Source organism: Hemicordylus capensis, chromosome 2 (genome assembly GCF_027244095.1).
Source record: "Hemicordylus capensis ecotype Gifberg chromosome 2, rHemCap1.1.pri, whole genome shotgun sequence".
NCBI lineage: Eukaryota > Metazoa > Chordata > Lepidosauria > Squamata > Cordylidae > Hemicordylus > Hemicordylus capensis.
Genome location: NC_069658.1, coordinates 739,872 through 761,773, shown reverse-complemented (window position 1 = coordinate 761,773; position 21,902 = coordinate 739,872). Strand labels below are relative to the sequence as shown.

Below are 21,902 nucleotides of genomic sequence, written 5' to 3'. Positions count from 1 at the left end.
AGTAAACTTCCCACCCCTGCGGAAGGGCCTGTGCAATGCCTGTGGAGATCTCAGAACTGGGCCAAGATTTCGGTGGCTGGCGGAAGGGTACTGTGTTCCCTTATGGAATTCCTTTCCACTCTCTGTGACTAGCAGGGCTGGAAGAATGGAGGGGAAATGAGGGGGAATCCGGCATGTCCATCTCGGTTTGCATAATGGATAGAGTTTGCAGCACCCCTCTTGCTTGTTGCAGCTCAGACCTCATCAGTGTATATGTGAAGGGGGCGGGTGGCCCCACAGACATCGCTTTACACTTGCTAGCATTGAATCACATTTGCCATTTTGTTGCCCACTCCAAGCTTGGAGAGATCCTTTTGGAGAGATCCTTTTGGAGCTGCTTGCAATCTCTTTGGGACTTCACTACCCTAAATAGTTTGGTGTCCTCTGCAAATATGGCCACCCTGCTGCTAACCCCTACTTCTAGATCACTTATGAACACGTTAAAGAGCTCTGGTCCCAGGACAGATTCCTGGGGGACCCCACTTCCCCCTCATTTAGAGAACCGTCCCTTTATTCCTGCCCTCTGTTTCCCATCCTTCAACCAATTGCCAACCCACACATGAACCTGTCCCCTTATCCCACGACTGCTAAGTTTCCTCAGGAGTCTTTGATGAGGAACTTTGTCAAAGGCTTTTTGGAAGTCCAGGTGTACTATGTCAACTGGATCACCATGATCCACACACCTGTTGGCATTCCCAAAGAACTCCAAAAGGTTGGTGAGGCAAGATTTCCCTTTGCAGAAGCCATGCTGGTTCTCCTTCAGCAGGGCATCTTTTTCTATATGCTTAACTGCTTTATTCTCGAAAATGCTTTCCATCAATTTTCCTGGAATAGATGTTATGCTAACTGGCCTGTAATTTCTCAGAGCCCCCCAAGTCCTTTTTCAAAAATCATTATTATGTTGGCTACTTTCCAGTCCTCCAGTACAGAGCCTGATTGTAAGGATAGTTTATATATTTTTGCTAGGAGATCAGCAGTTTCACATCTGAGTGCCTTCATAACTCTTGGGTGGATGCCATTTGGCCCTGGCGATTTGTTAATTTTTCAGTTTTTCCAGACAGTTTAGAACATCCTCTCTCATCACCTCAAATTGGCCCAGTTCTTCAGCCTCCAAGCCTGAGGAACTCAGTTCCAGAGAGGGTATATGGTCAGCATTAGCCTCTGCCATGAAGACAGATGCAAAGAACTCATTCAGTTTCTCTGCAACCTCCATATCCTCCTTAACAATCAATTTCATGCCCTCATCATCCAAGAGTCCCACTGCCTCCCTGGCAGGTTTCCTGCTTCTGATGTATTTAAATAAGTTTTTGTTACCCCCTCTTGATGCTTTTAGGTTAATGTTCCTCAAACGCTCTTTTTGCCTGGCCATGCCGCTCCCCTGGCTGAGCCCCGCTGGGTCACTGGGAGCAAAAGTGGCCATTTCCCTTGCCACTGTGATCTTTCCAGAGGTGAGTTGGGTCCGTCTGGGACAAGAGTCGCCCGCATGTGGTGGCCTTTGCTTTGTGGGTGCCATTGGGGCTGGGGCAGGAGCTGAGGCACGGTTTGAGGCATGTTGTGGCCACCCACTGGGAACCTGTTCCGGTTCTGAGTTGGGGTGCCCAGGAAGACCTGCACAGCTGCTGGCCCGGAGAGGATGAGCCCCTTGCCCCCGCTTGCTTGGAGCCTTTTCATAACACCCCCACCCCCCCGAGAGGCATGCTGCTGCAGTCCCTCTTGAAGAGGTGCGGAATGGAGGCTCCTCCTCAGCTGCAGACTCAGTGGGTGGCCTTAAGCAGGCTGCACCCTCCCCACCCACCCACCCACCTCCCCCGGCTGCCAGCACTTTGCACACCTGTAATGGGAACATCGGAAACTGCCTTCTAGGGAGTCAGAACCTCGGTCCATCTAGTTCAGTACTGTCTGCAGAGACGGGCAGCGGCTCCTCCAAGGTTGCAGGCAGGAATATCTCTCTCAGCCCCGTCTTGGAGATGCTGCCAGGGAGGGGACTGGGAACCTCAGATGCTCTTCCCAGAGCGGCTCCATCCCCTGAGGGGGGAATCTCTTCCAGCGCTGCTCACACTTCTGGTCTCCCTTTCATCTGCAACCAGGGCAGACCCTGCTTAGCGAAGGGGACCAGGGGACCTGCTTGCTGCCACCAGACCAGCTCCCCTCTAAGATGGGCTGATCTTTCGGGACTGTGGTGAAGGCCACACGCTGGCAGCCCGGCAGCCCCTTCCGAGCTCCCAGACCTGCTGCGTGGAGAGAGTTCCAGAGCTCCTGGCAGGACCAGCACCTTGGTCGTGTGGCTGGAGGCTGGGCCGGGCCTCTGCAGCATTCCCGGCTTGAGGCTGGAATCCTGGCTCTTGAGGGGCCACTTCCAGGCCTTTTGCAGGGCTTCTGCCGCTGCTGCCGCCACCTTGGCTGCTGCCCTCTCCGCCTGAGGCCAAGCAGCCCTTTGTGGCAGCCGCTGGGGGGCCAAGAGGGGCCTGTTTCCTGGCTGTGCCTGCATCTGCCCCTGAGAGGAGCCCAGTGGGGGCGGCGGCTGCTCAGAGAGAGAGAGAGAGAGAGAGAGAGAGAGAGAGAGGCCGCCTGCTGCGTTGCTGCTGCTGCGTTACTGGCAGGCAGGAGTCCAGGACGACAGCCGGGCTCCTTCTGGAATGGCCACGGGGAGAGGCAGTGGCAGCAGCACCGGGGCCAAGAAGCCGCTGGAAGGAGGCCGCCAGCCCCCAGCGGCTGGGATGACGCCATGTTTTCCTCCCCCCCCCCCCCGGAGGTTGGGCTTCCCTCTAGTGGCCGTCAGGGGAGGTTTGTATCATGCTCAGCTGAGCTCAAGCTGATCCTGCCCCCCCCCCGGCTTGGGTGGGGGAGGAGGGGCTGGGGGACCAGACGCCCTGACCTGCCAGTGCATCAGACCCCCTGCTTGGGATGTTGCTTCTCTCTGCTGCTGAGCCACGGCTTGGGGGTGGGGGTGGGGATTGCGGGGGGGGGTCTGGTCTTTGGCTGCTGCAGGCATGGCAACAGCACACACACACACACACCCCGCACCATGCCCACATTGCCTGCCTTGGAGGTCCTCTCCGTTCTTTTCCTGTGCACAGCCCTGGCGCAAGGAAGGCGTCCTCACCCACACTGTGCCCCACTGCCAGCCTGTACGTGCCTAAAGGGGAGGGGCTCTTGCCTCAAATACTCGCCGGGGGGGGCCTTACTCAGGCTTGCAGAACCCTGTGACCATGGGTCCCTGCTTCTGGCCAGCGGGGGAGTTCTCCTCTGTTCCTGGCTGGCGCTGGCCTGGGACGATGGCACTCATGATCTTGCATATGAGAATGGCATCGGCGGCCCCATCTGTGCCCCCCTCCCCACCAGTCTGGCTCGCCTCTCGCCATCTGCAGGGCACGGGGTCCCCAAAGGTCTTGGTTGTGGCCATTTTCAGATCTGTGTGGCTCTTGAGAAAGCAACCTCTATGCCAGCGAGGCCAGATCCTCAGAGCGACCTGCTCCTGTTTCGGGGGTGGTGGGGGTGTCTGCTAGTTCATCCTTTTAATGCCAAGGCCATGCAGGTGTGTGTGTGTGGGGGGGGTACCTTTTCTGCGGGGCAATCAGAGTCCCCCCCACCCCTCCTGAGTGCCTGGCGCCTCTTGGGTGACTTTTCAGAGCTGGGTGACCAGATTTGCCATTCCTGGAGCATTTCGGTGTGGTCTGTTGAGTTGTATTGTTGTTGGTCTGGAGTTGGCTTTGAGCTGTGTTTTGACGGGGTTCTTATCATCTCAGTTGCTTGGGGGGCTGCTGTTGAGCTGTTCCCCAGATCTCGTCTGTTTCACCTGTTTCTCATTAGTGCCCGATGGTTGTATTGGATTATTGTTGCTGTTTAAAACGGTATCCCTTGTAAAGCACCTCGGCTGATCTCGGAGAGGCAGAATATACATTCATGAAATAACCGGCAACCAACAAGAAAAGAGCTTCCATGTTTGAGCCTCAGGGTCCACCAAGAGGGGGGGGGGCATGCCCAGGGCCACGGGTGCCTCCTCAGACTCCCGCCCCATCCCAGGGAGAGACCCTCTTCCCAGCCCTGCCCCGCTCTGGCTACGCGTCCGGCTGCTCCGAGAAGGCGCTTCTGCTCTTGCCCTTCTCGCTTCCGTGACCGAATCCTGCTGCCGAGTCGTCCTCCCTGGCCCTCGTTGGGTCTCTGCTCACCCACCACGCCCCACGCATGGCGAGGCGTAGCTTGTGGGCAGGAGGAGCTTGGGGGGGGAGCTGGCAGAGGAGCCACCACACCCCCGGCTCCTGCCACAGCCCTTTGGGGCCACTCTCTCCGGCTCCAGCCCTGCCCTTGGAGTGCACTGGAGGGAGACCGGAGGGGACACCAGGCTGTGTCAGCTGGTGGCTGCTCCCCAGCAGAGGAGGGGTCTGGATGGAGGAGGAGGAAGGGAGAGGCTGGGCCAGCCAGGCCTCTGCAGGAGGTGACAGGAGCAGAGGAGGCCACCCAGCCATGGAAAGGCCCGTCCGCTGAAGAGTGCCACTGCTGTGGCCTGGTGCAAGGGAAATGGCCGCCTCTCTCCCCCGCAGGCTCGGGGCCCTCACTGGCAGGGAAAGACCGTGGTGGGAAGGAAGGAAGGAAGGAAGGAAGGAGCCACGTCCATCCATCTCAAGGGATTTGGCTGCCCACCAGTGCTCTTCTTCAGAACCCTGGACCAGTAGGAGACCTTGGAGAGATGCCAGGGAAGGCAGCTTGATTTGGGTCCGGGGACCCAATCCCTTCCCTGCATTCGCTGGGAGCAGAGCCCATCTGCTTTCTCTCTGGACAGCAGAAGTGTGGCGAAGCAGTGCTGGGAGGAGGCTTCTCAGAGCAGAGCCCCCGAATTGCGGGCACGGAAACCTGTGCTTTTGGGACGAGAAGATGAGGCCAGGTGGGGAGCTGCTGGCACTGGGGCAGCCCTTCACTGTCCCCCTGGGCAGCCGCTGGGCCCCCCCTCCGCCTTGTGCAAAGGGGGCAGAGAGGGCCCTCCAGTGTCCCGCCTGCCTGGCCCAGCCTCCTCGCAGCTCCCCACAGCCATCCTGGACCCAGGAGCACATTCGCCTAGTTTGGGGCAGAAACGGGGCTTCATGAACCAGGCAGGCCTCTGGAACCATGGAGGACACCCCCGATCCCCCGCTGTCTGTTTGCCACAACTCCTCCCCTGAATCAGGCCCTCCGGCGACTCCTTGTTCCCCTTTGGGTGGCTGACGGGCACCTTGGGTGGGGCCCCTGGCTCCCCCATGGAAAAGGCTTCTTCATTTGGTGCTGGGGGGCAGCAGTGTACAAGTTGAACAGCCCCACCCAGGCCACTTGTGGGCACATGGAGCAGACCCACAGCCAACCCCTGCTAGCCAACGGGGGTGTTTACAGGCAAGAGACCACCCGGTGCCAGCTTTAAGGTGGGAGGAAAGGAGGGGGCTGTCTGAAGGCTGTGAGGTGGCATCTGTGGGGCCTGAAGGGAGGGGAGCCTGGGAGTGGCTGGGCCTTGGGAGAGGAGGGGCAGCCTGCCACTGGGCAGGGCCAGTCTGGAGGCAGGGGGGCCGAGCCATCTCCTGGGCAAACAACCCCAGCCGGCTGGGCTCCTCGGTCACGCTGCTGCTTCCGTTCCAAAAAGCCTTGCAGCCGCTGCGGAAGGCTGTTTGTCAGGTGGAGTTGCACACTTCCGCCCCACTCTACCTGACAGATGGCCAGTCTGCAGGCAGCACGGCTCTCAGGGATGCTGGGGCAAGAGGGGATGGGAAGAGAGGAGCAGATGGAGCTCCGGGAAGGAGCGGCGGCTGTGCCTCCTTTGGGGCCCCAACCCTGGCCCCTGAGGGGGCGCTGCTCCTGCCTGCTGGGAAATCTGCCTGGACAGGCAAACTCCTGGAGGGCGGATTCTTGCCTTTCTCGTGGGGGGGGGCTGGGCTGGGCAGTGGCAAAGGGCACCTGGTGCCGATGGCAGAGCCCAGCGTCCCGCGGCTTGGTTTCGAACCTGCCCTGTGCGGCCCCAAGGGCCACGTGGTTCCCAACAGAACCCCCAGTGCTGCTGGCTGCTGCACCGAAGCCCCCTCTGGCTGCTCCGGCAGCCTGTCTTCGAAAGGGGCCCCTCCCTGGTCCCCTTTCAGGTGAGCCTGCGACCTCCGGCTGCAGTGCGGATCAACACACACACCCCCGCGAATATTTAGCATCGCCCCAGTTGCTGCCCGTAAAGGAGGGTCCGCCTGGCAGGACCTCTCCCCACCAAGCTCTTGTTAACGGAAGCCACGGCCCCCGCTCGCCTGCTCTGTGGCCGCCTGGCCCTCTGGGCCGCTCCTGGGCCCTGGCCCCGCTCGGCCTGCCTGCGCCTTCCCTCTGCACCACTCAGGGCCCTGCGCCTTCCTCCGGCCCCTGGGCTCTCCCTTCCTTCCCACCCCACTGCTGACGCACTCGCCCTGAGCGGGGGATCCTGCATCCCAAGGGGGCCTCCTCCCAACTGCTCTTCCTTGGGCGTCCTGAGCCTTTGGCCCCTGCTTGGGAAGTCCCCCTCCCCTTCTCCCCCCCTCGCCGATGGAGGAGATCCCTTCAGGAGCACAGCGGGGGGGCTCTGGCCCACAGAAAGTCCTGCCACCAGAAATGGGAAGCCGTAAGACTCTCCCCCCCCCCCACTGAGAGCTCTCTTGCCCTGCATGGCTCAGCTGCGATCTCAAGAAGTGGCATGTCTGAAGACTCGGCAGCAGGGAGCCTTGGGAGGGGCGGAGCTCCCCCTGAAGGACATTCCCCGAAGCCCCCCACTCCTCCAAGTGCCTGTGTGCCACGCTGGGGGGGGGCTCTTTCCAGCGGTGGCTAGATGGTTGGGGGAGGGGTGTTGCTGCTGAGAGGGCGGCCTCTGAGCGGCTTCCGAGTGGTGACTTCGATGTGGAATTGGCTTCTGGGAGGGAGAGTGAGGAGGGGGCCGGACAGAGGCCAGAGTGCAGGCAGTGTGGTGTGACTCTGGCTTGGCCAGGAGTCTTGGCGGGGGGCTCCTTTGGCTCAGCCTTAATGCTGGGGGCTCACAGGAACGAGGGTCAGTGGCCATGTGGCCCCAGTGGTCGGTGTTGCCCAGCAGAAGTGGAGGGGGTTGGATCCCCCAGCCCGCATAGAAGGTGTCACACTGCAATTCTGCACAGGTGTACCCAGACGCAAGTCCCACTGTCCAGTGGGGCTTCTTCCAACCCAGACCTTAAGCTCTTGCCAACTGAGGTGAGGTGGGTGGCTACTAGGGAGAGGGCCTTTTCAGTGGTGGCACCCCGCTTATGGAATAGCCTCCCCAGTGAGGTTCACCTGGCTTCATTACTTTGTTCTTTTAGATGCCAGAAAGTGTTCTTTTCTGATTTCTAAAGAGTTCTTCAATGGCTTTGTATTGTACTTTGTATTTTCTCCCCCCCCCCTTTGGATCTGTTATGATTTAAAATACCACACATTAAGATTTAATGTGTTGTGTGTTTTTATCGTATGTTTTAAAGTTGTGTTGTGAGCTGCCCAGAGAATAATTTGTTCTGGGGTGGCTCACAAAGATGGGGGTGGTTGTTCCTAGGTTGTTTCTGCCCCCTAATTCCAGGACCGCCCCAGACGGCCCTCCTCTCCCAGCCATTGCTCTGGGATCCCCATAGCACCACACTTCCTGAAGTAAATCATAATGGGACAATTCGCCCTTTGATATCAGCTGCCTCCTATGGATCCCGGAGGAATTCTCGGTTGTGGAAACTCTTGCTGCTCCATGGGAACCCATAGCTCTGCTGGGGTCTTGCAGTGACCTTCAGGCTTGAGTGAGGAGGGCCAGGCCTCAGTCCGAGGAACTGCTGGGAGGGTGGGCCTCCCCTCCGCCCAAGGAAGAAAGCCCCCTGTGGCCCAGGGCAGAGCGAGGGGCTCCCTGGACCCCAGCCTAGAGAGGAGCTGGGGAGGGGGAGGCCAGAGCACAGGTCTTCCCTCCCCGGAGTGGCCTCGGAGTGAGGTCTGGTCAGCAGCTACTGCAGGGAAAGGGGAGACTAACGGCCTTGGGCTGGGGATCAACTGGGAGTTCCTTAAGCTGGAAGGAAGCAGGAAGGATAGAGACCAGTTTAGCTAGGCGCGTCAGGGAATTTATTCTTGCTTAAGTGCTTGTATCTGACTGCATGGTTCAGATCCACATCTAGAGGAGGGCTTTCGTATTCCCCCGGCCCCCACTCCTCTGATTGTTACAAGCCTTCTCTTAGCAGTGGAGACATGAAGGGCAGTATGTAGTCAGAGTCCAGTTAAACCCAAATAAATGGAGGCAGTCGAGTGGGGGAAAGCACCAGCCAGTTTCTAGACTCCTGGTGTCCCCGCTGTGTTGATTCCTAGCACAACTTGGTCTTGGGGTATCAGGGTGCCGATGGCCATCCAGGTCAGTGTGGGTTTCCTGAACCCCTCTAGCCAAAACCAAAGTAAATGTGCAAACCTTGCATCCGTGGAAGCACTTGCCAAATTACAAGGCATTGCTTTGGCACATGGCAGAGCCCTCCTGGATGATGCATGAGCTTGCACTGAGATCCAGAGCCTCATTCTCCTCTTAGGAATGCCATAAATTACTGCAAAGGATGAGGGTGGCACCTTAAGAAAGAGGTGCATCATGGATGGCACCAGCTTGTGGCCCGCTTGGCGCTGTGCATGGAAGGAGATTCCCTGGCCAGTCCGTGAGTCTGGAGGGCGCCAGAGGACTCTCGCCTCCCTGAGCCCAGCTGAGGGAGATCAGAGGCTTTTCCGGCAAGAGTCGAGCTCAGGCAGCCTCCCCGGTGTGCTCTGGGGCTGCCTTTTGCTTGCAGGGACAACGGGGGGACCTGGTTGCTGGGTCAGGCTGAGGAGGGCCCATCCTGCCCTGCTGCCTCCCACAGCTGCCAGCCAGATGCCTCTGAGAAGCCCACGAGCAGTGCAAGAAGGCAGCTGACCCTCTCCGCTCTTTGGCTTCCGGTCCCTGGTATTTGGGGGCAGACTGCCTATACTTGTGAAGGTCCACAGCTCAGAGCCAGTGTGGCAGGCCTTTCCCCTCCCCTCCCCACCCACCTCCTCCGCCTCTTCTCCATAGATTTGTCTAATGCCTTTTTAAAGCCATCGAAGGCAGTGGCTACCTCCACATCCAGTGGCAGTGAGTTCCGCCAGTCTGAGTTATGGAACTGTCTGCCCCCTTGCCCAGCTCTCTGTTCTTGGGCAGGTCCATCCATCCTCCCAGGATTCAGCACAGCCTACCAGGGTGAGTGAGCACGCGAGGCCTTTGCCCCTCCCTCTGGTGGGTATTCCAGACAAGAGAGCAGCCCAGCGGGCATTTGCTCTGTGGCTGCAAGACCTTCACACTCCTAGCTCCAGGCAGGGATGGCTCCGGGCCTTGGATGTGGCTGCCCTGGCCGGAGGCTGTCGTTGGGAGCTCCACTCTGAACTGCAGCTTGAACAGAGAGAGGGTCTCAGGTGCAAGCCTGGGGGCCGAGACCCCCACTCGACTTCTGCTTCCAGCCACTCCCCAGTCACAGGCTTGGCTGTTGTGGGGGCTGCCCCGATGCCTCCGTGGGCCGGGGCCTGCATTCCGCACGGGGCCGCCTTGCAGACCTGCATGACTCCCACTCTGTACTGTTGAGTCCCGGATGGCTCTGGCAACCGGCCCCCCACGGCCCTTCTCCCCATGAGCTCCTGGTTGCGTCTCCTCCACGAGTGAGGCGGGGAGATGCTCGTTCCTCTGTGCAGGGATACCTGGCGGTTCCTGCTGTGAATGGGCTGCGGGCCAGATTCCGCTGTCAGTTGCTGGTCTCCATCCCTGCTGCGGAGGGCGGGCTTTGGGAAGGCGGCCCGGCCGTGACCAGCTGCACTCCTGCCTGCTGACCCTGTGCTCCTTCTCCTCTCTCCCCAGGTCTCCTTTGCGTGCCGGCCCGGGAAGCGGCCTCCTTGCGGCCTGGCCTGCAGCCCAGCGCTCTTCCATGGGCAGCCTCAGCGCAGCGGGTGGCTTGGTGAGCGCTGCTGAGGATGGATAGCCCCCCCCAGCTGGCCGGGGAAACGCTGATCGTCCACCACCTTCCCCTGGTGCATTGCCAGGTCCCCGACCGGCCGTGCTGCGGTGCCAGCCAGCGGAGCAACCCCTTCGGCCAGTCTGAGCCGGGGGCGGCGCGGACCAGCTGCCTCTCGGAGCGGGACCTCTCTCAGGCGGGCTCCGTGCTCTTCAGCAGCGTGCTTCAGGCTTCCGAGCTGGGCCCGGCCGAGACGCCAGAAGACCGAGGCAGGCGGCAGCTGGCGGCCCCCGGGGCCCCCCCCAAGCGCCACAACCCCTTCCAGCGGAGCCGGAGCGAGGCCCAGGAGCGAGGCGAGGATGAGCCGGGCCAGGAGTCCTTCCACCTCCACCCCGGCCAGCCGCCCTTCCACCTGCATGCCGCCGCCGCCGCCAAGGCTGGGCTGAAGCCCTGGAGCGCTGCCAGCCGCTTGGATGTGGCGGAGGGCCAGGAGGAGCAGCTGGCCGGCGAGGAGGCCCGCAAGAGGAGCCGCCTGGCGCCCGAGTGCATGGAGCTGGACGAGTACAGCTGCCAGGCAGGGGACCCCGCCAGCCTCTCCTTGGAGCAGGAGTGGGCCAGCGAGGCCGACGAGCTGATGGCCAACCCGGAGGAGGGCCGCAGCCGGATGTGCCGCTGCTCCAGCCTCTCCAGCCAGTCGGAGCCGCCGGGCTACATCAGCGACTCTTCCTGCAACAGCGCGGACGGCGTCCTGGTGAACTTCAGCGCCCTCTACCACAAGATGAACGGCCACGCCCACGCCCACCGCTCCTGCGCCTCCTCCTCCTCCTCCTCCTGCGGCAGCCACTCGGAGACGGGGGCCTTTTACCTGGACTTGCGCTCCTCGCCCCCCACCGACGCCAAGCTGCCCTGTGGCTCCGGCCAGGCCTGTGGCTGCCACGGGGCCGCTTCCCCCGTCTTGGACGCCAACTGCAACTCCTGCCCGCCCCTCTGCGAGCCCTGTGCCTCTGAGGGCTCGGACCTCACGGCCTGCTTCCAGAGCCAAGCGCGGCTAGTGGTGGCCACCCAGAACTACTACAAGCTGGTCACCTGCGACCTCTCCTCCCAGTCTTCTCCCAGCCCGGCGGGCTCTTCCATCACCAGCTGCTCGGAGGAGCACGGCAAGGGCAGCCCCCTCCAGCCCACGGAGTACTACCTCTTCCAGCGGCCCGAGAGCGACTCGGAAGCCTCCCGGGAGGAGTCGCAGGGCGAGGCCGCGAGGGAGGCCGTCGAGGGGCAGGTCTGTGTCAACGTTTCCCCGCCCACCCTCGCTGGCGGGAGGCAGCGTTCCCGGAGCTACGACCGCAACCTGGACCGCAGCCCCACCGGCCGCCTGGGCTCCTTGGAGCGCATGCTGAGTTGCCCAGTCCCGCTGAGCGACAGCCCCGCCCTGGCCCTCCGGAGCTCCTCCCCCCCCAAGAGGGTCACCTCCTTTGCAGAGCTGGCCAAGGGCCGGAAGAAGAACGGCTGCTCCCCCCCGCTCCGGGCCAGCCGGGACTCCTCCCTGGAGTTCTCCCCCGTTCCGGAGAGCCAGAAGGACAGCGGGGCCTTCCTGGACAAGCGGGGGCCACGCCACAGCCAGAGCCTGCCCCCGCTGCCCTTGCCTCACTCTCTCCACCGCAGCTGCGGAGGCCACCACCGCCACGCCGAGGGCGGGCTGGGTGCCTCTGGGAGGGGGGCCCCTTCCTGTGGAGAAGGGGGGCTCGAGCAGCCATTTCTCCCGGCCCGGGTGGAGGCGGGCAGCGGCCCTGCCAGCGGCCTCGGACAGAAGGACGTTCGCGCCCGAGCTGATGGTAAGCGTCTTCCCCACCAGAGAGGGAGTCGCAAATGGGCCCCTCTCTCCTGGCTGCTTCAAGGGACGCCCCAGAGGAGGGGAGGCAGTCTGGAGTGCCCTCTTCTGCCCGAGACCCGGGGTGCTGGGGCCACGCTTGCTCAGCATCTCCCCCCCCCAGCAGTGATTCCTACATAGCAGCTTGGAGACGGGATGGGGGTTGCCAAGGGGCGTCCTGAGTTGGCCTCCAGACTGGCTGCCGTGGATGGAGGGGCCCGTGGCTCTCTAGGCACCAGCAGCCCCACTTTCCCTTCTGGAGCCAACCGAGGCCTGTCAGGGAGGGAGGGAGGGCGGTCCGTATTGTCCACGGATGCGATGCCTGCTTCCTGTGGGTGAAATGGGGACCCCGTCCTTTGCTGGGGCACGCTGTGGACAGCGTAGGTGCTGCCGGGAAGCACTTCTGCCCGTGGGTGGGGGGTGGGTAGGTGGGGGCGGCATGTTAGGGTTTGTAAACCGCCTCTAGGTGGGTCAGTGGGATCATCTCCAAGGCATGTTTAGATCTGGCGAAATGTGACTTTTGGAAACAGAAATTCTTTGCCTTTATCAGTTCTCTCTCTCTTTCTCTAAGAGTTTGTTCATTGCATACAACCATTGGTTATTACAATATTTCATAAAAAGCTTATATGTTCCAAAATAAAAATGCGGACGCTCCAAAAGTGATTGAGAGCCAGCGTGGTGTAGTGCTGGACTAGGACTGGGGAGACCCGAGTTCAAATCCCCCTTCAGCCATGAGACTTGCTGGGTGACTCTGGGCCAGTCACTTCTCTCTCAGCCTAGCCTACTTCACAGGGTTGTTGTGAGGAGAAACTTAACTATGTAGTACACCGCTCTGGGCTCCTTGGATTAAGAGCAGGATATAAAATGTAAATAATAATAATAAATTAATTAATTAATAAAAGCAAAGCATAATTAATGACATTTCAATAAAATAGAACTAACATTCTGAAATAATTAGAGTTAAAATGAAAGAGAACTACAATATAGAATGCAGAACCTGTCCACTTCTGGATAGAATCAAATCAGTTGCTCATACACACAATTTACGACTATAGACTTTGAAACCCTGATTGTGATCTTTTTAGCAGCTGCGGCCAACAGAGCCACTTGGCTGGTAGCCTTTGGATCGGGATCTGAAAGTCAGCTCGAGATGTGCTCAGCTGACATCCCATCACTCCTCCTTTTCAGCCAAGGCACCAGCGGTCGCCCACTGCGCAGAAGAGGGCACCGGGCACAGAGACATTGGTCAACTGGGCCCTTCGTGGCAGAGTTTGGAAATGCAGTCCAGTCAAAGCTTGTTGCAAAGCATGATTGGTCAGTGATTGAAGATAACGAGACAGAGCGCTGCCAGCAGTAGCGGATCACCTTAATGAGCCAGGGAGGCCCCAAAGGAGGTCGTTTGGGTTGCTCCTCTCTCTCCTGCCCTGCCTTAGCGTTGCACTGCCTGCAGGCTGGCCATCATCAGACGGAGTTGCAGAGCTTTACCTGACAAATGGTCAGCCTGCAGGTAGCGCAGGAGAGAGAGCGGAGCAACCTGAGTTGCCAGGAAGCAGAGGCAGCTGTGCCTCATTCGGCACACACACACACACACACACACACACACACACACACACACACACTAGGATGAGCCACGACTGGCTACCAGTCTTAATGGGCTGTTACCATCTGCTGAAACCAGTTTGAGGAATGATTTCAAAATACTGATTAGAATCCTGTCCAAAAAAAGCCCGTCTCTAAGTTTTAGCTTGCATGTGGGTTGCTTGAAGAGGTCTCTCACCGCAGATCAACACAGTTTAGCCAAATAATGGTTCGGCATCACTAACCATCTTTTAAGGTAAAGAAACATTGAGGCTCTTCACACGACCACTTGAAAGGGGGCGAAGGGAGCCCAGCCTGCTTTCAAGCGGCCGTAAGGGCCACCAGGATCCCCACTGGCTCCGTGACAGAGACGGTGGTTGTCTGTGTTGGGAGTTCTCTGTGGTGAGAGAAGCCCTTTCTCATTCTAGCAGAGTGCACAGAGGCACAACACAGCGGCAATTTGGTTGGGCATGCGTGTGTGCTGAGAGGAAAGTAGCTTGGAGCCAGTTCGTGGTTTCCAATCAATACTAGTGGGCCCGGGCACAGAGCATCTGTGCCTCTAGCTGGCCCACCGCCACCGCCTGGCCCACCGCGGCCGGGCCTGCCGCCTTGCCTCTGCAGCCGCCCAGCCAGGCAATTCTCCTGGGTGCGCCAGGACCAATCGGGCGCCCCCGCAGCCCAGCCAATCAACTGGGCTGCCGGGACGCATTTTTCCTGGTCACACCCAGGAGAAATATATATAGAGATAAAAGGCATTTATTAAGGAACTCCATTCTAGATAGGAGAGTGAGGAGTTAGGATCTCTAATCTGTCTAGCTAGCTGGATGCAGATGGATTCTGCATCTTCTCTGCACATATGGTGCAGGGAGAGAGGCTTGCCATGTTGCAAGGCAGAAGGGCAGGTAGGGAAGAGAGAGAGAGAGAGAGGAAGGAAGTTAGTCTCTGAGAGTAGCAATCTACATTTCAAAGGGATAGCATCAGAGCAGTGGAGAAGGGATGACCAATGTCTTGACTCTCTAGCCCTCTGACTCATTAGTCTGTCCTCCACTGTCTGAGACAAGAGACAGCGCAAACACCCTTTAACTTCCAACAGTGTGGGCAGCCGATTTGGCCATCCAGGAATGGCTCCCTCCCTTCACCGATCACATGTAGAGCCTCACTCTTGAGGAGACAGTGGGTAGCCCCATCTCGGCTTGGAGAAGGGCAGCAGAGGAGAGCTGGTCTTGTGGTAACAAGCATGACTTGTCTCCCTAGCTAAGCAGGCTCCACCCTGGTTGTAAAGCCCTTCATGGCATGGGGCCGGGGTACCTGTCGGACCGCATTCACCCATATGAATCTGCCAGGGCCCTCCGCTCATCATCTCAGGCCCTACTCATGACCCCATCACTGACAGAGATCCAGTTGGTGGGGACTAGAGACAGGGCCCTTTCGGTTGTGGCCCCTTGGCTTTGGAACGCCCTCCCTGAAGAGCTTCGCCATGCTCCCTCCCCCAGTGTTTTTAAAAAACATCTTAAAATGCACCTTTTTAAGGAGGCTTTTTAATGCTCCATTTTTTGGTTATATCTGGTAGGTTCCTTAGCTTTTTATAATTTTCAGTTTTGATTTGAACCTAATAATGATTGTGGTTTTCAATCTGACAACTTTTTTTGTTTGTTTAATTTAGTTAATTTTATTACTTTTATTGTATCTTGTGTCAATCTTATTGTTGTGATCTGCCCCGTGCAGTAGTGCACTGGAGGGGTGGGGCATCAATATTTAAAATAAATAAATAAATAAATAAATAAATTTGAATGGGAGACCACATGTGAGCACTGTAAGATATTCCCCTCATTGGGTGGAGCCACTCTGGGAAGAGCAGAAGGTTCCCGGTTCCCTCCCTGGCAGCATCTCCAAGATAGGGCAGAGAGAGAGTCCTGCCTTCAACCTTGGAGAAGCCGCTGCCAGTCTGTGAAGACAATACTGAGCTAGCTAGACCAATGGTCTGACTCAGTATATGACAGCTTCCTATGTTACTAGATAGAAGGGCCGGGGTCCTTTCCAGATTACACCCCGCAATGGGGTCACGACGAATCACTGAAGTGTGCTTCCACAGTACCTGTGTTGTGACACTGCAGTCCCTTCACTGACAGCAGGGCGCCGTTCATATTTCCAATGCCTTGTTTCGAATTTAATCACTGCAGTATAGTGCTATGATGTCATATATCCTGTGTAAAGAAGTTGCTGTTTTGGGGGGTTGTTAGTTTCTGCGAGACTGCTCCCCCTGCTGTTTATGTTTTGAAAGCGATTTGCCTGAACGGAGGCATTTTGCTGCTGTTGAGCGGCTAATCTGGAAAGCGCTCAGAAGATTTCTTATGAACTTATTCTGAATAATTTCTCAGTCAGTCAGCTGGCCCAGTTCCCAGATCTCAGTAGCATAGAGCATTTGTACTGCTATTTTCCCCTCATATATTTTTAAAGCAGCTACTACCAGGAAGTTTTTCACATGTGGCTTTTAAAGCCCTTTAACTCATAGCTCCTCCAGAATGGAGCGGGGGTGTGCGTCCACATTTCGGCCAGATCTACCCCGAAGTCCCTGTGAGTGATCAGGGAGCAGCTCACACACAATTTGGGTTTTTCACTGCGCCTTAAGAGTGTAGCCCGATTTATATCATTTTGGGGGGACAACTTCAATTTCGCAGTACAGCCTCCCAGTAAACTCATGGCAAAGCCTGCTGTGTGTAAAAGTTTGATTTTGTTTTTTTTAATGGCCAAAGGCCCTCGTTGATGATTTAACTACAGATTTATGATGCTGCCAGGGCATGGATTCTGAAAAATAACCCCCCGGAAGTTCTCTGCCCACTTGCTGGCCACAGGGTTCCCTCCCACCCACCCACCCCGCCTGTGTCTTCACATTTATTGATTCCCTGTTTGCATTGCTTACTGCTCCATGCGCTATTTCACAGCGCCATCTGCTGGCTGTTTGAAGGAAATCTGTGATGAAAATTGCAAAATGAAGTGACATAATGTGTAAAGAGAGTTTATAAACCAAAAGACCTTCCATATTCAAGCAGACTGTTCCCTGTCTGGAAATGCCCTGCGTCCACGCCAGCAGCAACACCAAGGTTCTGCTGCGTGGAACGCAGAGGAGACTGGCCCTTGTGGGAAGCTGCTGCTGTTGTTGTTTTGCATTTTATATCCCGCTCTTCCTCCAAGGAGCCCAGAGCGGTGTACTACATACTTGAGTTTCTCTTTCACAACAACCCTGTGGAGTAGGCTAGGCTGAGAGAGAAGTGACCGGCCCAGAGTCACCCAGCGAGCTTCATGGCTGAATGGGGATCGGAACTTGGCTCTCCCCGGTCCTAGTCCAGCACTCTAACCACTGCACCACGCAGGCTGACCCCCTTCTTTGCTCTCTGCCTGGAGCTGCCACTCGGCAGACATGGATCCCCACAGCGGCGGCAGCTCTGCTGGTTCTGCTGCCGGGTGGCAAGTGGGGCAGCTCCTGCAGAGGGGTGGATCCCCGGCAAAAGGGGGCCGTGGCTCCTGGTGTGGGCAGGGCGCTCCGGGGAGGCAGCCGCCCCAGCCGGCATCCCCAGCAGCCACTTGGCTCCCAGGAAAGGGCCTCCCGATGCTGAGCAGCCCCCCTGCTCGTTTGTTTTTTTAATAAAAGCTAGCACCTGGGTGGGCTAAGCAAGCTGGATGAGAGGCTTAAAATCTGGGTGAAACCCGGAATTGCGGGGGACACGGCCACTCGGCCAAAGCGATTGCGGGGAAATGGCCAGCAGGCGCTTCACTGGCCCGGCCACGATGCAGGCCCCTGAATGCTCTGCGCCTTTTGAGCCTTTTGGGCTCCTGCTCGGGGATGGGGGACGGGGGGGGCAAAGGGGCTACAGCTGGTGTCCCGCTTCCGTAGGACTCTTCCGTAGGGCTTGCGGTTCTTGTTCCCCCAGACAGGGCTGTGCGTGCAGAAGGCTCCCTGCACTTCACAGAAGGCAGGGAAGGGGGCGGGTGGACGGAAGGACATCTCCCCGCCGCCCGCCCGAGCGCTTTAGCACTCGGTCCCGGGGCGAGATTTAAAGAGCTCAAATGGCTTGAGGGGGCTTTGGGGGCGGCACGGAAGTATCCTGCCGCCCGATTTTGAAGTCAAGAAGGAGCCCCGGAGCGGCGAGGGATTCTGCAGCGCATTTTTTAAACTAATTATGGCGCCGAAGCAGCAAAGCGCGGGAGGGGTGAGTAAAGCCCCCCCCGCCCTTAATGGACCCCCCCACCCCAGTGCCGAGCCGCAGGTCCGCGGTCCGGTGCACACCCCTAATGTTCAGCCAGGCCTGGGTCTGAGCAGAAGGGGAGAACTTCTTGTTAGTACGGTTGTCACCGTGGGTCAATCTCGGCTGCCCCCAAAGATGTGCCCAGTTTTACAGTGCGTACATTGGGCAGCAGCGATCTAGGAAGGTGCTGAAAGGCCTCACCTCATCCTGCGCGGGAGGAGGCCATGGCCAACCCCTCCTGGATTCTACCCAAGACAACCTCAGGGCTCTCTGGGCGCCAGGAGTCGACGGGTGCCCTGACGGCACACTTGGCTTTACACACCTTTTGGTGCAGGAGAGAGGCTTCTCTCTCTTGCGCTTTACAGGGGCTCGTTGCGCTGCTTGGGGGGTGTTTCCAAGCTGCTCTGAGTCTGAGGGGTGCTTTGCTGATGCTGTCAGCAGGAGGAGGATCCTTGGAGCTCCTTTGCTGGGGGTCTGCCGCTCGCCGCCTCCTCTGTCCTCAGAAGGGGCAGCTTCTGGTCTCCTCCCTTCTGTCTCAGGGGAGGGAGGGAGGGAGTCTCCTTTGCCTGCTTTTGGCAGCCCCCCAGTTTGCCTTCCGAGGCGGCCTCCCCTGCACGGAGGAAGGCGGCTTCTGCAGCTGGGAGACAGACCTTGCCCAGCAGCTCCCAGGTGGGTCTGCCTGAAGCCAAGCGTGTGCTTTGGACCCGCACAGGAGGGGGAGGAGCTGGAAGGAGAGAGGCCTGTCCTGTGCCGGGGGGGGGGGGGGAGGGCTGCCTGCATGTGACCCCTCCCTCCCCCCCTCCCTCCCCCCAGCTGGGGTCTCCCATTTCAGCCAGCAGCTGGGCCTGCTAAGGGCAGCAGCAGCAGCAACAACAAAGTTCTCTTCCCTCGCTGAGAGTCCCAACCCAGGACCTCACACAGGTTAAAGGGCTGGGGGGCTGGCTGGGTGTGGGCTGAGTGGGGGTTTCCCTGCTGCAGGCTGTGTGTGAGGAGGGCAGCCAGCGGGATTTGCCAGTTTGGGGGGGGGGTGACGGGGGTGCCAGTTCCACACTTGGTCTGTTGCTCTCTGGCTGGTCCTTGCCAATCTGAAGAGCCCCTGCCCTTCTGGAGAGGTGAGCAGAAGTGGGGGGTGGGTTCTCTTGGGGGGGGCTCCCCCTCCTCTCTTGCTAGCCCCTGTCCAGCTCCCCAACAGCTGCCGTGTCTGTCTCCTCCTCCTCCTCCTCCTCCTCCTCCGTTTCCTGTTGCTGCACTGAAAGGGACGGAGTGGCTCAAATGATCCCCACAGTCATGTGCAGTCATGTCCCACATGGCCTTGGTTCAGCGTGAGCTGGCAGGATTTGCTGAGCCAAGGCACTCTGACTGGTGGGCAACATGGCCGAGAGGGGCCTGCCACATTCCTCCCGATTCCCTGCCAAGGCCCCCCCCCGCCGCCTGTGGGTTCGGGGTTTGGACCTGGATGGGCTGCAAATGCTCCTTGGGTCCCCCAGCACCCCACCTCACTTCACCCAAAGTATCTCTACAATAACCCTGAAGGCCTGAGCAGCCATTGGGAACCTTTCGCAACTAGCCCAGTGCCGGGGGGGGGGGGGCAGCTGGACCAGGAGCAGAGCCCAGTCCAAGCCAGGCAGGGCTGGTGGGGGGGGGTCAGGCAGTGGGGCCGGAGCGGGGTCTTCTGGGCAGGGCCTGGTGGTGGCAGCCACTCTCCGCCTGCTTGGGTTGGGGAGGGGGGGCGGGGGTCCGCTGCAGGGCTGGCAGGTGTCAGGGATGCTGGCAGAGGGGCCAGTCTGGGTACAGGCTGTGCGAGGTCAGAGGCAGATGAGGTGGGCTGGATGGGCTGGCCGGGGCCAGAGGGGCGAGGTGGGGGCGTCCCCAGTGCATGGAGAGGACCCTTGTGGGCTCTGCCTGCCCCCCCCAATTCCTCTTGGGCTGCAGTTTTGTTGGGGGCTGCTGAGTTGGGGGGCTAAGACTCAGGCCAGCCGCCCCCTCCTGCGGCAAGCTGTCCCAGTGGTGCTGGAGAGAGCCTGCTGCCAGCCCCCGCCCGCCCGCCCACCCCGCCTCTTGCTCAGGGAGAGCGTCCTGCTGCAGCAGATCCAGGGAGCCCCCGCCCAGCACTGGTCCAGGCAGGAGCTCCCAGGGGCTCTGGGCCTGCCCGTCTTGCCTGCCTGCCTGCCAGCCAGCTTCCCCAAAGCCAGGCGCCCTGCTGGAAGGATCTGGGGCCGCAGGGTGGTGGGGAAGGCTCCTTCCAGGCCCAGCAGCAGCAGCAGCAGCAGCACCCGGGAGAGGGCCCTGCAGCCCTGAGTGCGAGGGGATGCTCCTCCTGGGGGCAAGGGGCTTGCCCACGGCCACTCCCTGCGCTGCTAGACGTGGGAGCTGGCCGGGCTGCACTTTGGAGCCTGCCCAGCAGGGAGGGGCTGGCCTGCTGCCCAGGAGCCTTCCTTGCACAAAGGCCGGCTTTGGCCGGGCTGGGCTTTTCTGGGAGAGGAAGGCTTTCCTGTCCGGATGCCCGGAGAGCCCGGAAGTCAGACGCCTTCCGCACTCCCCCTTGAGTTTTGCTCGTTGATGGGAAGCTCCAAGAACCAGAACCTTGTTGTTGTTGTTGTTGTTGTTTTACATTACATTATTTTCCATTTAGATCCCGCTCTTCCTCCGCGGAGCCCAGAGCGGTGTACGACATACTTGAGTTTCTCTTTCACAACAACCCTGTGAAGTAGGCTAGGCTGAGAGAGAAGTGACTGGCCCAGAGTCACCCAGCTGGTTTCATGGCTGAAGGGGGATTTGAACTCAGGTCTCCCCGGTCCTAGTTCAGCACTCTAACCACTACACCACGCTGGCTCTCTGTGATTGGCCAGAGTCCAGAGATAGCCTCTCTCTGACGGGGCGGGGGGGTGGACTCTTCCATGCTTTCCTTCCCTTTGGCCCGGGAATTGCCTGCCTCTTGGGCCCAAAGCGAGAGGGGCGGGGAGGGAGGCATCTGCCCCAGCTATGGAGGCTGCAGGAGCTCCACCTGCCCTTCCTTCGGCAAGGGGAGTGTGGCTCCAGGCGGCGGCGGCAATGCCTTCCCCACTGATTTGGTTCAGAGCCCCGGCCCTCTATGGGCTCCCCCCGCCCCGCTCCTCCTCCTCCAGATGGCTGGTGTTGATGCCCACCTCTGCTCGCGGGTGGGAGAGCTTTGGTTCTGGGGTGGGCAGGCTTCAGCCAGCAGGGGTTCTGGGGCCTGGGGAGGGTCACCCCCAACTCGCCTCCTTTGTGGGTCTGCGAGTGACGCCACTGTCTGAAGCAGCTGTCAGCAGGAAGCCTGGATGGGGCCCCAGGGCAGAGCCCCCCCCTTGGGCTTTCCCCAGGGGGTCCGGGCCCTCCCCCCAGCCCGGCCCCCCAGCCCCTGGCCTCTTGCCTGCTCCCCTGTTCTCCCTGGCCAGGCTTGCTCTCTGTCTCCCCCTGCAGGCGGCGCAGCCGACAGCAGCAAGGCGGTGGTGCGCTACAGCAAGGACCAGCGGCCGACCACGCTGCCCATCCAGCCCTTCGTCTTCCAGCACCGCTTCCCCAGGCAGCCCAAGGCCCGGGCCCTGCACAGCCACACGGCCTCCAGCCTCTCCCAGCTCTACAGCCGCTCGGGCGGGCAGCCGCTCTCCTCCGCCTCTCAGGCCCCGGCCACCTCCGCCGAGCAGCCCATGGTGGTGGGGGGCGGCCCCCCCCGGGGGCACCGCCAGCGCTCCGCGGATGGCGCCGCTGCCAAGAAGCCCGGCCCGGAGACCGCCCGCCCCTCCCCGCTGGGCAGCTACTCTCCCGTGCGCAGCCACTGTGTGCCTTCCTTCCCCAGCGCGGACTCTCCCTCCTGCTCGCCCCGCCCCGGAGGCAGCCAGCCTCCCCGCAGCCGCTCCTGCCCGGCCTCGGCCAACCTCCTGCCCCCCAGGCCCTCCCCGGCCACCTTGCAGAGGAGGAAGGAGGAGAGCCCCCGGCCGGCCCCCAAGCAGGAGGGGCTGAGCGAGGGCCCGGCTGCCCTGCCTGCCGCCTGCCGGCTCCATGGCGCTTCGGGGGGGCTGAGCGTGTCCACGGCCGGGGGCCAGCCGGACCCCCACCGGAAGGTTGGCTGCAGCGAGGCCATCAGCACAGGGACGACGACAGGCACCGTCCTCTCCCGGCCCCTCAATGGTAGGTGCCCCTTCAGGCCAGGCCAGGCGGCCACTGCGCAGAGAACGGACTTTTGCAAGCAGGGGAACAAATCACACACACACACACCCCGTC

The 21,902-nt window shown here is 59.9% G+C and overlaps 1 protein-coding gene across 2 annotated transcripts in view; it reads left to right on the top strand.

The window, feature by feature from the left end:
- Positions 1–21,902, top strand: part of RUSC2 (RUN and SH3 domain containing 2) — a 46,401-nt gene that overhangs the window by 9,536 nt on the left and 14,963 nt on the right. For both annotated transcript variants that reach the window (XM_053293766.1, XM_053293767.1), the window contains exons 2-3: positions 9,881–11,803; positions 21,102–21,809. In XM_053293766.1, the coding sequence (XP_053149741.1) occupies positions 9,994–11,803; positions 21,102–21,809 (2,518 nt within the window). In that variant the 5' untranslated portion in view covers positions 9,881–9,993. The remainder of the gene's footprint in view (positions 1–9,880; positions 11,804–21,101; positions 21,810–21,902) is intronic.